Source organism: Hipposideros armiger, unplaced genomic scaffold (genome assembly GCF_001890085.2).
Source record: "Hipposideros armiger isolate ML-2016 unplaced genomic scaffold, ASM189008v1 scaffold_466, whole genome shotgun sequence".
Lineage (NCBI taxonomy): Eukaryota > Metazoa > Chordata > Mammalia > Chiroptera > Hipposideridae > Hipposideros > Hipposideros armiger.
Window position 1 is genome coordinate 351,076 of NW_017731816.1, and position 14,876 is coordinate 365,951.

Here is a 14,876-nt window from a genome sequence, read left to right on the forward strand (position 1 = left end):
AGCATTCAAGCTCAAAGCTTTTTTTTTTTTTTTTTAATATGTGTGTGTGGGTTATTTTTGGTAATTTCTTGTTTTATATTTCTTCTTACCCTAATTTTGGCATATTTGTTTCCATATACAACACACATAGCAACTGATGCTTGCACTGGTATATTTAAATTTCTGTGATTATCTATTGGTTGTTGGAAAAGTCATGACGTATTTTGTCTATGTTTTTCAAAGGTCATTTATTTATATGAAGAACAAAGATCGAGCTGGTGGAGCGGAGCGTTGGTTAGGTGTTGGCTTGGGACACCAGCTCTGAGCAGCAGGGTCCCGGTTCAGATCCAACATAGGGCCAGTGACACTGCCCTCTACAGCTAAGATGGTGAACAACAGCTCCACCTGGAGCTGGGCTGCCGTGAGTCGCCAGCGACAGCATAGGCTGCAGTGGGGCTGGCAGCATCGGGCATGAGCTTTCGTGAGCTGCCGTGAGCCGCCGTGAGAGGCCGTCCAATGCCGGCGAGCGACTGCCTCACCCAGGAAGAGCGCAATGATACCAACATGGGCCAGTGAAGCGACATCCTCCACAACTAGGCTGAAGGACAGCAACTTGTCTATACCCCTCCCCCAATTCCCCAATAAAATCTTTAAAAAACAAAAAAGAACAAAGATCAATCAATGCTATATTACTCATTTTGTTCGATAACCTTTTGCCATCTTTTAGTGCGCTTCATAATTCCTTGTTCATAGAAGGACCTGTCTTTGAGAAAAACTGAACAAGGTGCTGATTTACAGCCTCATCTGACGCGAACGTTATACCACACAAGGAGTTTTGAAGAGAAACAAACAAGTGGAAGTCTGACGGCACAAGGTCAGGCGAGTATGGTGGGTGTGGCAACACATCCCATCCAAGCTCCAATAATTTTTGACGGGTGATCAGACTTGTGTGTGGTCTCGCATTGTCGTGATGGAACACAACTCCTTTACAATTAACAAGCTCTGGATGATGGACTTGTTCAAACTGTCCAACTGCCGACAGTACACATTCTAATTGATTGTTTGGTTCCTTGGTAGGAGCTTGAAAAACACGACACCTTTAAAATCCCACCACACAAGAGCAAAACCTTCCTCTGATCAGTCTGTTTTTGATGTCATTTGAAGCGAATCATCACGTCGGGACCAAGACCATTTGTGCACCACATTGTTGTAAACAATCCACTTCTCATCACCAATTATCAGTCGCTTCAAAAAAGGATCGTTTTCCTCACATTTAATGAGCATATTGCAGATGTTTATATGTGCTGTCAAATGAACTTCTTTGAGCTCACGCGGAACCCAAATATCGAGCTTGCTTACATATCCCAGCTTCTTCAGGTGGTTGTGAATGCTTGAATGATAGATGTTCAATGTTCCTGCAATCTCTTGTGTTGTGTAATGTGGGTTTGACTTGATCAATGCCTTTATTTTGTCGTCATCAACCTTGGTGGGCCTCCCTGACCGAGGAGCGATATTGAGATCAAAATCTCCAGCACAGAATTTCGTGAACCATCATTGGCACTGATGTTCTTGTAGAGCGTTGTCACTGTAAACTTTATGCAACTTTTCACAAGCTTGATGTACGTTCTTCCCTTTATGGAAGTAAAACAGTAAAATATGGCAAAAATGCAGTTTGGTCTTCCATCTTCAACTTGTTGTAAAATCTCCAAAACTCAACCAAATCGCTCCAATTTATTCTTAGAATGAAGCTAGAACTGTCAGCTGTCAAATGACATACCAATAACATAGATGCTAGTACTTCCAAAAATGAACTAGTGCCATCTACTGCAAACATGCATCATGACTTTTCCGACGACCCAATATTTAGATCATGCAACAGACTTGGCCAGGATGTCACAGATACAGCACCCCAATTCCTGGGGGAGCTCAGGGCCTATGGAGAGGTGTGTTGTGGGGTGGTCACGTGACAGTGGAGGAGAGTGGAAGGTGTGGACTAAGCTGCAATCTCTCCACCCTCACCACACACTTCCTGCCCACAAGCCAGGCTGAGATAGCCTGGAGGTCTCTGGAGAGGGGGCTCACACTTCATGTTCCCAGCTGTCCCCAGGAGGCTGCTGTGCCCAAAACCTCTCAGGGTGCTGGGGAGGACACACACAGTCCAAGCCCAGCACTGGCCTGGAGTGGTCAGTACCCAGAATGCAGAAGCTGCACCATCACTTCGGTGTCAGCTGGATTCCTTTCTCCCCTGGTTGGGACCCAGGACTGGAGGGAAGGAGTATCGCTGAAGCTGGCAGCTCCCAGTCCATCTGTCTGCCTTAGCTGATCCCCCAAAAGCCCATCTGTTCATTGAGCAATTTACTACCATCAACTCACCAGGGGTCAGTTCCTACCCACTGAACATGCTCAAGACAGAGAACCTTTAAAACAGGTTCCCAGAAACCGCAGATTTGGTAAATTGCACATGGACTCATAAACTCACTCCTTCCAGGCCTGGGGCGATGGCGGGAGTGTGTCAATCCTGCCCCCTTGTGTGTGTGTGGAGGGAGTGGCCGGTAGCAGTAGCGGCTGCTTTGATCTGGAGCTCCCCACCCGACAGATTCAGCCACTGCCCCAAGCTGGGCTGGAATCCTGGGGATAGCCAGGCTGCCCTCTCCCCAAATTTGCACCCCTGGACAGCCTGAGCAGGGAAGGACCTCTACACACACCACACACAAAACAACAAAATGTTTTAATTGTAAAACTAACTTGAGGGAGTGGAGGGCAGGGCTGCACCAAGGGGACAGGAACCTGATTCTTCAAGCAGTGGTTCTGTTCCCGGTGTCACCCCACAGGACGGGGACCATCTGTCCCCAGGCGAGGGCAGGGGCTAGTGTTATAAAATGACAATATAAATAGACTTCTAGAAAAGAGGCTGTCCAGGTGCAGTAGTCATTTTCTGCAGAGGCTGAGGGTGAGAGGGAAGCCCTGACCCGTCTCCCCGTCCAACCACAGAAAGGGGGTGCAGGGCTAAAGGAAAAGGCCACTCTTCAGACATTCATGATCGACCCCCGCCATGGCTCAGGGGGAGAGGGGGCTGTATGTTAGGCAAGGTCTCAGAGACACCCACTCGCAGGCTGGAGGACAGGAGCTAAATCTTCCAACATGTGCGCACGCACGCGCGCGCGCGCACACACACACACACACACACACCACACACCCTCTTTTGTAGTGTTCTCTCCATACCCAGTGGCCCCCACTGCAGATTTCCAGTGATGGGAAGGCCACCTGTCCTTCTTGGAGACAGGGCAACACAGGGAGGGCCTGTCCCGGAGGGTGGGTCATACTGGGAACCTCATTTGTTCCCATAAGTCCCTGTGATTTTAGTCACAAAATCAAAAACGGAGTTCAGTAGTAGGGTCCCACACACCGCCCCTGGCAAGAAGGGTGGTGCCACACGGAGTATCTCCCAGGCTGGGATGAGCAGGGACCAGCCCCCTACTGGCCTCCGGCAGGGCAGGAGTGACCCAAGGGGCTCTTTGGTTCAGGGACGGGGCGCAGGGCCTCATCTGGTGCGATTCTGCCGCATGAGGGGCACGATGCTGGCGGGCGGGCCCGCTTTGGCCAGGAACGGGTGCTTCAGCAGCTCAGCGGCTGTGGCCCGCTGTGCAGGGTCCCGCACCAGCAGGCGGTCCAGGAAGCCCTTCAGGGATGGGGACACCTGCAGGGGAGGCAGGTGGAGGGTGAGTGGGGAGGGTGAGGGGGGAAGGTGCTGGCCTGGCTCTGATTGCCAGCTCCGCTGCTCACTTGTTGTGGGGCCCCAGTCTCTTTCTTCTCCTCTGTCACATGGGCTGACATCTACTGCCCAGGGCGGGAGCAAAGAGGTGCCAGCTGTCTAGAGCTTGGCCCCAGGGGCTCATTTCCTCCCCGTTTTTGAGGTTTGGCTAGGAGCTGGCAGCAGCTGCGCCTGGGCCCTTTCTCACCAGACAATCCCTCCACCAGGAAGGCCCCTCTCCTGGACCTGGCAGTTGTGTACCTTCAGCCAGGCCAGCCAGCCTAAACACCATCTATGAGATGGCAAGAGCACAGGAGACCCACCTTTGGGACACTTGAGGCCTGAGAGAAAAAGGGGGTTAACCCAGCACCCAGTAAATGCTAGCCCAGGAGCTAGAAATGCCCCCGTCCTGTCTGTACCCAGTGCTCTAATTGGGTGGAGGCTGGGTGGCACCCAACCTCACATCACCCGCCTGCTGGGAGGGACCCACCTTGTGCAGGTTCTTCAGTCGGGGTGGCAGGTTGTCCCGAATCATCTTCATGGCTTTGAGGGGTGGCTCATTGAAGTAGGGGGGCTCCCCATCCACCATCTCAATCACCATCACCCCCAGAGACCAGATATCCACCTGCAGCAGGGGAAGGGAGCTGTGTGGGATGGGCCAGGGCTCGGGGGAAGCCTGGGGAGGGACAGCCCCCAGTTCTGCCTTTGCCTCTTTGCTCCCTGAGTCCCTGGACCCAGGACACCTTCTCTGATATCCTGTATGCCAATCCTACACACTCCTCACCCAGGGAGCCCTCTGAAGGGTTCTACCCACCCAGCCTCTGTTCCCCTTCTTTTTGCTAACCACTCCGGTTTCCTCTGGTGGAACTCCCCCTCTAATCTCAGTCAGGGGTGGGGAAGTCCATGACCAGGTTACCTAATCAGCATAGTCGAGACCCAGTAATTGGGTCAGGACTCAAGCTGAACCAATCAGAGCCAACCCGAGACTATAGCCCAAATATCCTGGAAAATGGCAGTGCCCATAGGCAGGGAGATGTGTCCCAGAGTTGCTTGGGTCACTGCTGCTGTCACAAGGGGAGTACCTGCCTGAGTAAAGAAAATTAGGGCCCGAAGGGACAGAGCATATAGATGGCCAAGCCTGAAGCCTGTTACCTCCCTAACTCCAGTATTGGGAACCCATAGCTCTCATGTTTTGCTAAATCCATTTGAGCTGGGTTTGTCAGTCAGAGGCAGTGCTGACTGAGATGGTCCCTCAGAATCTCACACCAGTCTCCCCTCCCATGTGACCCCACTCCAGCCTGAGGTCCCTATGATGTGCTTCCCAGGGTGCCTGTCTCATGCCAGGGCACTGGGTCCAGTCTTGCTGACTGAGGAAGAGTCCTCAGGGCCACAGGTACCTGCTCAGAGGCCTCAGGGCCAGACAGGTGATGGCAGTGAGTGAAGCACGTCAGTGTAGACATTAGGGATGGGTGGGGACTACAGCCAAGATGAAGATGCCTGCGCTTTCTAAAGCAGAGCAGCCCTTCAGTGCTTCCATGTGACCAGACCTCTTGGTTTTCTGACAGAGAATGGAAATTTGGACTTTTATGCGAGGCTTCTCTTTTTTAAATGTTTGCAAAAGCATCTTCAGGCAACACCAGCCAGGAGCTGGCCAGTTGGTGGCCTCTGCACCAGGCTGTCAGGCAGGGCCATGACCACTTCTGCTCAGCATTCTGTTCCATTGCCAAGCACTGGGCCTGGCTAGGAACTAGAACCCAACCAGGAATGAATGAATGAATGAATGACTTCATGCCTACCTGTTCTCCCACCAAATCATCCCTGGTGACCCATTCGCCAGAATGAGCCCCATCTCACCCCAGCACTCCGGCTGTTCCAGACTGTCACAGCATAAACCAGTGCTGACAGCAGGACAACCGGCTGCCTCTGGCTCACCTCTGGCCCGTAGGGAAGGCGGGAGATGAGCTCCGGGGCCATCCAGTAGGGCGTGCCGACCAGTGACTTCCTCCGTGGCACCTCCTTGCTCACCTGGGCACAGAACCCGAAGTCTGACAGCTTCACCTGGGGCAGGGCGCAGGCAGCAGGGTCAGAGGTGCTGGCAGGGGGAGGGTGAGCAGAGGCGTCCACCTATTTAATTCCTTGGCCTCGGACGTGCTGGGTCTCCAACCATGCAGCCCAGAAGTTAGAGCCAGATCATGGGTAGCTCTGCCACCTCCTGGCAGGGGCCCCTCAGGTGTGTTACCGCCCCAAGATCATGGCATCTGGCTTCCTGACAGGGGCTACTCTGGGGCTGGTCGGGAAGTGGCCCAAGTCCTGCAAGAACTAAGGCTAGTGGGGGCTGAGACTAGGGCTGGCTCCCACAGCCTACACCCTGGATACTGTGAGGCTCATCCACTGACCTCAGGTTTAGACCTTTAGTCCAGAAGATGGGAGACAGGACTGGGGTCCATAGAACACCCCAGGTGCTCTACTGGGAATGCTTCTCAGTGGAAGGAGAAACACGTGAACGAGCTGTGGCGGCCTCCCAAATGGGTCCTCCCCTCTCTGGACTCAGGACAAGATGATAGTTCCTAGCATTCTGTGCTGATGCCAGAGCCCCCGCGAGCCTGGGCCCCCCACTGACTGTGTGAACAGAGCCCCTCACTGACCTGGACCCTGACTCTGAACTGTTGCATGAGAACAAATAAGCTGGCTGCTCAAGCCACTGAACTGGGGGTCAGAGCCCACCCTGACAGAAGAGGGGTAGCTAGGCAGGGGTGGGGGAAACCCACCACAATCCTTACCCTGCCATCATGGGTCAGCAGGATGGAGTCACTCTTGATGTCCCGGTGAATGACGCCCTGGGCGTGGAGAACAGACAAGGCCTGCAGCACGGCCAGGCACACGGTGGCGATCTGCTCCTCATTCATCCTGCAGGGAGACGGGTAAGCGACTGGGGCACACAGGGCCCTGCCCTTTCCCCCTCAGGCCCCTGGAGATGGCCTCAGGGGGACCCAGCCCGTCCCGGGGGGTCTGAGGGGGACAAAGCCCCACCCTAGGGGCCTGTGGGGGAGCCGGCCCTGCTGGCTCTGAGACATGGCTCTATCCCAAAGGATCTGGAGGGGACTTAGTCCTGCCACAGGAGAGGTCTGAAGGGACCCAGGTTCACCCAGGGGAGCCTGGAGAGATAGTAGGCTGGGTGCTGCTGCCCGATAGTACCTGGTGTGGGTGACGATGTCGGTGAGGGCGCCTCCCTCCAGGAACTCCATGACCACCCAGAGCTCGTCCCCCACCAGGTAGCTGTTGTACATCTCCACCACGTTCTCATGCTGGTAGTCCCGCATGATCACCACCTGGCGGGAGGCTGGGTCAGCACAGGAGGGGAGGGCCGCCAGCCCTGCTTTCAGACCCAGCCACCAGCTGCCCTTCTGCCTCACTCTCAGGCCTGGGCTTGGCGCCCCCACAGCTAAAGCCAACAGACCTCAAAGGCAGATTGAGGCCTGAAGCCTCCATTCTGGGGGTTCTCTCTACCCCATGCACACGCACATTTCTGATCCCAGTCTGTGACCAGTCCTGAGCTCGTCTCTGAGTGGCCCTGCTGACCAGGCTGGTGTTGGGAGAGGAAGGTGGGAAGAGAGTGTCCAAGCACAGGGACAAGTAGGTATCGGCTAAGGTTAGAATAAAAGAGGGTGGGGGCCAGCCGAGTGGCGCGATGGTTAAGAACTCGCTTGGGATGCCAGAGGGCCCCGGTTCGGATCCCACATATGAGGGCCAGTGACACTGCCCTCCACAGCTAAGATGCTGAACAACAGCTCAACCTGGAGCTGGGCTGCCATGAGTCGCCGGCGACGGCGTAGGCTGCAGTCCCTGTGGCAGTGGGTTGCCATGGGCTACCGTATGTAGCCAGCAGCCAGCGTGAGCGGCCAGCAGCCAGCGTGAGCGGCCAGCAGCCGCAGTGAGCGGCCGTCCAGAAGCCGGCGACTGATCTGCCTCGCCAGAGAAGAGCGCAATGATGGTGCCAACTTGGGCCAGTGAAGCAACATCCTCCACAACTAGATTGAAGAACAAAACGACAGCAACTAGTCTGTTCCCCTTCCCCCAATTCCCCCAGCAATGTTCCCATCCCCCCAATTCCCCAATAAAAATCTTAAAAAAAAAAAAAGAATAAAAGAGGGTGGAGGGGGTGGGGAGGATTTCAGGGTAAGAAGGCCCAGCCAGGCAAAGCTGGGGGAGGCGGGGACCACGGTGCTTACAGGACCATATTATCATGACGCAGCTGGGGCACTGTAATGTTGGGGGGCTGAGAGATGGGTTATGGGGCACAGTTAAGTGTTGAGTGACTCCTACATCAGAGTCCGGGGGCTAGTCCTACACAGAGTCCTCTCAGGAAGGAGCCAGGCATGTGCCTTTGTAACAAGCTCCCCGGAGGCCACCAAGAGCCAAAGTCTGAGGCTGGACAGAACCAAGAACCTAGATGGGGGTGGATCTCAAATATCTGGCAAGACGGTCAGGGCACAAAGGATGCTACAAGGGTCAGTAAAGGCGGGGGCGGGTGGCATGGCAGGGGTGCCTAAGAAGAAGGCTAGGGCAGGGCCCTGGCTTGCGGACAGGATTGTTGGGGACTCACTGAGATAGGGAACCAGAGGGGGGTGAGATTTAGGGGAGACACTTTGGGGACAGTTTGGGACTTGGTGGGTATAAGGGGCCAGGGAGACACGTAGAAGGTGGGGTTCAGTAGGCCCAGGGGGCCTGGAGCTGGGGGTCAGAGACAGGCCAGGGACAAACGGAATAGTGACATGGCTGTGGGTATCATGGGAACAGAGGGGACAGCCTGGGAGATGTGAGGAGTGAGGAGAGGAGATGCCAGCCATGGGTAAACCTAGCCTTGAAGCCCATTCTCCCATCCCTGGAGGAGCACCGGGAGGAGGGCTAGGGCAGGGTGGAAGGAGCACCAGGAGGACGAGGGCAGCATGGGAGGAGCACCGGGAGGAAGACGAGGGCAGCATGGGAGGAGCACCGGGAGGAGGGCTAGGGCAGGGTGGAAGGAGCACCGGGAGCAGGGCGAGGGCAGCATGGGAGGAGCACTGGGAGGAAGACGAGGGCAGCATGGGAGGAGCACTGGGAGGAGGGAGAGGGCAGCATGGGAGGAACACCGGGAGGAGGGTGAGGGCAGGGCAGGAGGCTGGGCACCCACCTCGTTGAAGAGCAGCTCTCGCCTCTGCTGCTTACGCAGGTCCATCTTCTTGACAGCCACCAGCCGGCCAGAGCTTCGGACGGTGGCAATGCACACGACACCTGTGGAGCCCTCACCAATCTTGATGAAGTTGTCCAGGTAGGAGCGGGGGTCACCAGGATCTACCACCAGCTGCAGGGCAGCCCTGAACTGCTCATGGGACACACGCTGGGGTTCTCGCTGTGGTGATCGGGGGCCAGGAGGCCCAGGGGCGGGGGGGCCGGTGGGGGCGGCGAGGGTGCGGGCTGCAGGGGCCAGCTGAGGCTCAGAGGCATGGGGGCCCAGCACTCCAGGGCTGGGGGGGCCGCGGGCTCGGGTAGGAGGCCGGGAGGAAGAGGACTGGGGGACAGCCAGGCCCCCCACTGATGGCCCATTGGGGGCCATGTTGTGAGGCTCTCCCTGAAACAGAAAAGAGAGGAAGCTGTCAGTGGAGGGGCCAGGGGCCAGCTCTGCTCTCCTGAGCAGATGAGCCTAGCTGTGGCACAGACACACAGTGGTCAGGATGGAGATGGACAGTGGGCTGGGCACAGGTTGGAGCTAGTGTGTGGGGATGGGGAAAGCTTTGGGCAAGGGGACGGTGTGGGGTCCTGGGGCAGGGGGATAGGTTACCTGGACGCCCCGGGACGGGTGGTCCGTATCAGCCCGCGGGTACGTGTTAAAGGGCCGGCCAGCTGCCACTTTCGCCCCACTGGCCATACCAGCAGGCTGGGGAGTGCCGACGTCAGGCCCAGAGAGGGGGCGCTTGTCCCGGGAGGACTCCTGAGGTCCCCCTGAGCCCTCCCTGGAAGACTTGGGCCTCTTCTCTGGCCCCACCCGCCGCCGGTCACCACTGCTGCCACCTCCCTCACTGCGACTGGCGACCCGGCCTTGGCCACCCGCCTTTTCTGGGCCCCCTCTGGCCATGGTGGCCTGCTCCTCGGGCATCCCATTTTCCTGGCGGGCACGGGCAGGTGGTGGCGGGCTGTCTCTCCGCAGGGAGTTGGAGCGTGTCACCGACATGTTCTCAAACTCGTCCAGCAGCAGTGTGAGGGCCCCATCCTTGGCACTTTTGCTGCCCCGCACGATGGTCTGGGGTCCGGGATCGAGGGCAATGGCGGGGTGGGGGCCGGGCAAGGAGGAGGGGACACAGGACGTGAATCCGATATACAAGGACAGGACAACACAACACACACAGAGACAAGACAGAGACAAATGAAGAAATGCCATGGGGTGATGATGGCGCTGGGTAGGTGGGGACAGGACCGGGGAGGCCCTGCAGCCCCTCCCCCAGCACTGAGAAGTCAGCTCCCCCATTCCCCACCCTGAGGCTGGCTGCCCCACTGAGAAGCACCCTTCTTTCTTTCTTCTGCTCTCTTGGCTGGGGGATGGGGGTTCCTGTGGAGAAGGGAAGGAGGGCACAGGCCATGTCACTCCATAATCAGCTCTGGAGAGCTGCAAATTACAGGATGCTGGGGCCAGGGCATGGCTTGGCACTTCTTCCTCTGTAGCCTGCCAGGGTTGTTAACCCCCAAACTGCATTGTTCCTCTGAAGGCTGAGGGAAGGCTGAGGGTGGGGTACAGGGAGAGTGAGAAAGGACTGGGCCCAATGTAGGGCAAGAGTGCCCCAGGAGCGGGGGTGGCAATGAGAATGCCCATGGAGGCCAGGCAGAGTGTAAAGTATGTCCCGAATCCACCCAGTGCTTACCCTCCATGGCCCTACCCCAGTCCAGGTCATGGCCACCTCTTCTCTTAAGTATTGAGTCAGAGCTTCCAGGGTTCCCCTGCCCCCACTTAGCTCCAGGCACATGGGCCTCCTTGCTGCTACTTCTCAAACACACAGGCAGTTGCCACCTCAGGGCCTTTGCACTGGCTGTTTGCTCTGCCTGCAACACCTTCCCCCAAGTATCCCACGCTCCCTTCCCTCCTTCAGGTCTTGGTTGGAAGCTCAGCTTCTCAGAGGGAGGCTTCTGCTGGCCAGCCATCTAAAATGCCAGCCCGAAGCACTCCCCATTCCCCTTCCCCACTTTCTTTTTCTTGAGAGCACGCAAAACCAGTGGACAGAAAGCACACGTATAGCTGTCCATCGCCTGTTCCCTTAGTGCAATGTGCGTGAAGGCAGAGATTGGGTCTTCCTGTCTGTTTCTGCTCTTGCTAAATCTTTGCACCTAGAACAGTGTCGGGTATGTAGGAGGTGCTCAATAAACATTTGCTGAACCAGTGAGTTAGTGATGGGGGCTGGGTGGAGGCTGTGGGAAGCAGAGAACATTGCCCCCACCCCTGTGCTGTCAATCAGTGGCACACAGGGACATGGGCCCAGGGCTGCCAGACACCCTGAAGCCAGTGCTGCCTCGACTAGGCAGAAAACACAGATACCCACTGGCCACAGTGCCCCTCTGGGGCCTGCCCCTGCCTCTCCTGGGTCTTGGCCGCCACCCTGGAAGCCTGGCCTTGCTCAGGGGTCCAGTGAAGAACCTGGTCAGGCTTCAATGTTAGAAGTCCCTGGGGGTTGGGGGAAGGCCTGAGAGGACTGGGCAGCAAACACAAGTGCCCACACAGGGGCCCTAGGACAGTGCTAGCCCATGTGGCACCTTTGTGTGAATTAAGACAAAGTACCCCTTCCTCCTGGCAGACACAGACTCAAGCAGGGCCCATGGCTGGCAGGTCAAGCAGGGACTAGGTTTCAGGAGGCGCCCTAGTGAGTGTATAACCAGCATGCAAGCTGCCACTGGACCAGGAAGGGGGTGAAATTGAGGTGGCTGGGTGGGGCCTGTGGCTTGGAGGAGACGGTGCCCCACCTGCAGGGGCAGCTGCCACTCAGTCATGAGAAGCCAGAAACAGAGATTTGGATGTGAAGTCTCTTGCTTTTTTAAGCGGTGGCAAAGAATTCAAAATATTCAGAAGTACCCTGCACGGGACACACGAACACCTCAGGGGGCCGCCAGATTGAGACCCTGATGAGAGGGCTCTGCACTTGTGTCTACACCCACTTTGCTGAGCCCTGGGGCCTCTTCCCACCAGGCTGAGCTGGGCACTGGGAGAGGATGAGTCAACTGCAGGCCTGCCCCCTGGGCGGGTGCTGAGCCTGTTGACCGGCACACCCACCTCCACCCCTCAGAACAACCCTGGCTGCATTCCCCTGGCCTGCGGTCCTTCCTGTTCCCACTGCCCTTAGGATAAAGTCCTTGCTCCCAGGCTGGCTATAGGACTGGGCGTGGCCTCACCCGCCACCAGGCCACCCTAACTGCAGGCTACGCCTGGGCACCTGGACCACCAGACAGGAAAGGGGCTAAGAGCATGGGCCTTGGAAACAGACCTGGGTCCCAAAAAAACCCACCCCACACCCATATCCTCAATGCTTCCCGTGGGCAGCTTCCTCCTCTCAAAGCCCTGCTGCCTCACCATCTTCCTCAGCACCCCTGCTGCTCGGCTCAGGTGTCCCCTCCTCCAAGAAGTGGGCCTGGACCCTGGGCCCAGGTGAGGCCCCTCCTCTGGGCTTCCCCAACCCAGCCCTGACCACTTGGGGTGGTTACCATCTATCAGTAGGTCTGTCCCCCTCAAGTGTCCCAGGACAAGTTTGCGGCACTGGGGACAGGAGCACAGAACTCAAGGAGTGAGGCTCCAGGAGGGCGCAACTTAGAGGCTGGTGTAGGGGGACCGTCAAAGGGTTCAAGGTAACTGTGGGGCTCTCAGGGCTGGGGGTCAGTGTTGCAAAGCAAGGTGAGGGGTCAGTGAGGGAAGGGTGAGTAAAAGGCCAGTGTCGGGAGCAAAGCTGAGCCTGGAGGGTTGGGGTGTGTGTTCGGAGGTCATAAGGAGGGGAGGTCAGTGAGGGGGTGTTGGCCAAAGGGTCAAGTGTGGGGTTAAGGGCAGCGGTCCCTCTGTGGGGGTTGGTGTGGGTGAAGAGGTGGTGGTGGGTGCTGGCATACCTTGGGGGCCCCCGGCTGGATGGAGGTGATGCAGGCGGGGTCGACGAGGGGCTTGGGCCGGCGAGCTGACTCCTCGATCAGGCTCTGCCACTGCCGGGGCAGCCCTGTGAACTTCTGCTCATGTTGGTCAAAGCCCGTGTGCACGCGGTGCTCGAAGTTGGATGGCGCCGAGATCTCTACCCTCTTCTTCTTCTTCCCAAACATGGCGCCGAGGCTCTCAGCACCAGGAGAGCGCAGACTTGGGCTCCAATGGCAGGCCTGCAAGACGGGGCCGCTCACCAGAACCTGCCTGCTTCTTCCCAGTCCTCTGGCCCTGCCCTGGTCCTGTCCATCTTGTTCCCTCTCTGGTCTCCCACTCCCCCATGCCCTCCAGTGTGTCCCTCATAAGTAGCCCAAGGGACCCTATGAACAGCCTGAGTCAGATAATGTTCCTCCCCTTCTGAGAGTCATCCTATGGCTCCATCTCCCTCAGGAGAAAAGCTGAGTCCTCCACGTGGCCCACCCTACGACCTGCTCCTGTCACCTCTCTGCGTTCATCTTCCCCTCACTCACACTGGGTTTCAAACCTCAGGGCCTTTGCACTGGCTGTTCCTTTCATGAAACACTCTTCCTCAGTATCCATGAATGGCTCCTTTTCTCCCCTCCTTCAGGTCTCAAAGTCCCTGGTGAATCCTTTCTGGACCACCCCAAGTAAAAGAGCCCCCATGGCTCACTATCCTTCCTTCACTTCATTTCACAGCACTTTTAACTTCTGGAAATTCTGCTGTCCATGCTCGTGTTTACTAGTTTAGCATCTACAGCCCTCATCACTAGAATATCAACGCCACAGGGCAGGTCTCATCTGCCCAGTTTCCCTGTGTCCTATACCATGCCCAGCACAGTGCCTGGCACACAGTGACCAGTTCTTAACGGCCTGGCCACAACCATCCTGCTTTCCCAGCTCAGGCTCTGGCCAGGAATACCACCCCCCTTTGGTTACTTGTTCAAGAAATGGTTACTAAGCCCCCATCCTACGCACGACGCCTAGGCAGCCTCACTGTGACATGCCCACTTTATAGAGGAGGAGACTGAGGCTCAGAGGAGGGACGTCCCTCACCAAGATCACACAGTGGGGAAAGACCCACTTTATAACGAATACTAACAGACAAAACCCTGTCTTTAGGGTCTGGGGTCTCCAGCCAGACACTCTGGTACAGCGTAAATGTTCAATGAAAGCTGGTTTAAAAACCAAAAGGCCCGAAGGGGAGACACGCTGATGGTGGTGTCCCACAGGGAGACCAGAGAAACAATGGGAAAGGGAGCCAGACCACCAGAGCGCAATGTGACCTTGCACAAGTGACTTAACCTCTCTGTGCTTTGGATCAACTCCCATAGGGCTGCTGTGAGGAGTAAATAAGTTAGTATGAGCAGAGCTGAACACAGGGCTGGGCACAGAGGCAGGGCCCTGCCTGAGTTTGCTGTTCTGATGGTTAGGATTACTCCTAGCAGGGTCTGAGGGCGGCGGGGGCCCAGGTCCTGCTCCCCGTCCCACACCATGGCTCTGGCGCCCACAGACCTGGTTTGATGCTGGCTGTGCTAGAAGTGCTCTTGGGCAGGTGACGACTCTTCTTGGGGCTTCGGGTTACTCATCTGTAAAATGGGGAAAAAATGTTCATCACCAACTTTTCATTAATTCATTCATTCGCTCACTCATTCACTCATTCACTCACTTACTCACTCACAACTCACTCCTTTGTGTCCAGCCCTGTGCTGGTTGGTATTAGAGACACAGCGGTGATGGAGGCAGCTTCTGACAGCCCAGAGTAGCTGGGGCTGGGGTCAGGGAGCACCATCCCCAACCTGGAGGATGGTAGGGTGCAAAGAAGGGGAGGCTTCCCAGAAGAGGGGCCATGTGAGCTGAGACCCAAAGGACGGGGGGGAAATACCATGGGTGGGGATTTTTGTCTGGTTCATGGCTGGCTTCCCAGCACCTGGCACAGTGCCCAGCACAAGGTTGGCCCCAAGCTCAGTAAGTCTTGTGACCTATGAGGATGCT

The 14,876-nt window shown here is 56.7% G+C and overlaps 1 protein-coding gene across 9 annotated transcripts in view; it reads right to left on the reverse strand.

The window, feature by feature from the left end:
- Positions 1-2,688: 2,688 nt before the first annotated feature.
- The window catches only part of PAK4 (p21 (RAC1) activated kinase 4), a 57,621-nt gene continuing 45,433 nt past the window's right edge, over positions 2,689-14,876 (reverse strand). For 7 of the 9 annotated variants that reach the window (XM_019666312.1, XM_019666313.1, XM_019666317.1 and 4 more), the window contains 9 exons: positions 14,397-14,470; positions 12,842-13,099; positions 9,549-10,007; positions 8,901-9,338; positions 6,926-7,059; positions 6,511-6,637; positions 5,663-5,788; positions 4,221-4,355; positions 2,689-3,676 (listed from right to left, as the gene is read on the reverse strand). In XM_019666312.1, the coding sequence (XP_019521857.1) occupies positions 3,521-3,676; positions 4,221-4,355; positions 5,663-5,788; positions 6,511-6,637; positions 6,926-7,059; positions 8,901-9,338; positions 9,549-10,007; positions 12,842-13,045 (1,779 nt within the window). In that variant the 5' untranslated portion in view covers positions 13,046-13,099; positions 14,397-14,470 and the 3' untranslated portion in view covers positions 2,689-3,520. Of the gene's footprint in view, positions 3,677-4,220; positions 4,356-5,662; positions 5,789-6,510; positions 6,638-6,925; positions 7,060-8,900; positions 9,339-9,548; positions 10,008-12,841; positions 13,100-14,396; positions 14,471-14,569; positions 14,745-14,876 lie in introns of those variants that run through there. The other 2 variants (XM_019666319.1, XM_019666320.1) reach the window with 2 other exon arrangements.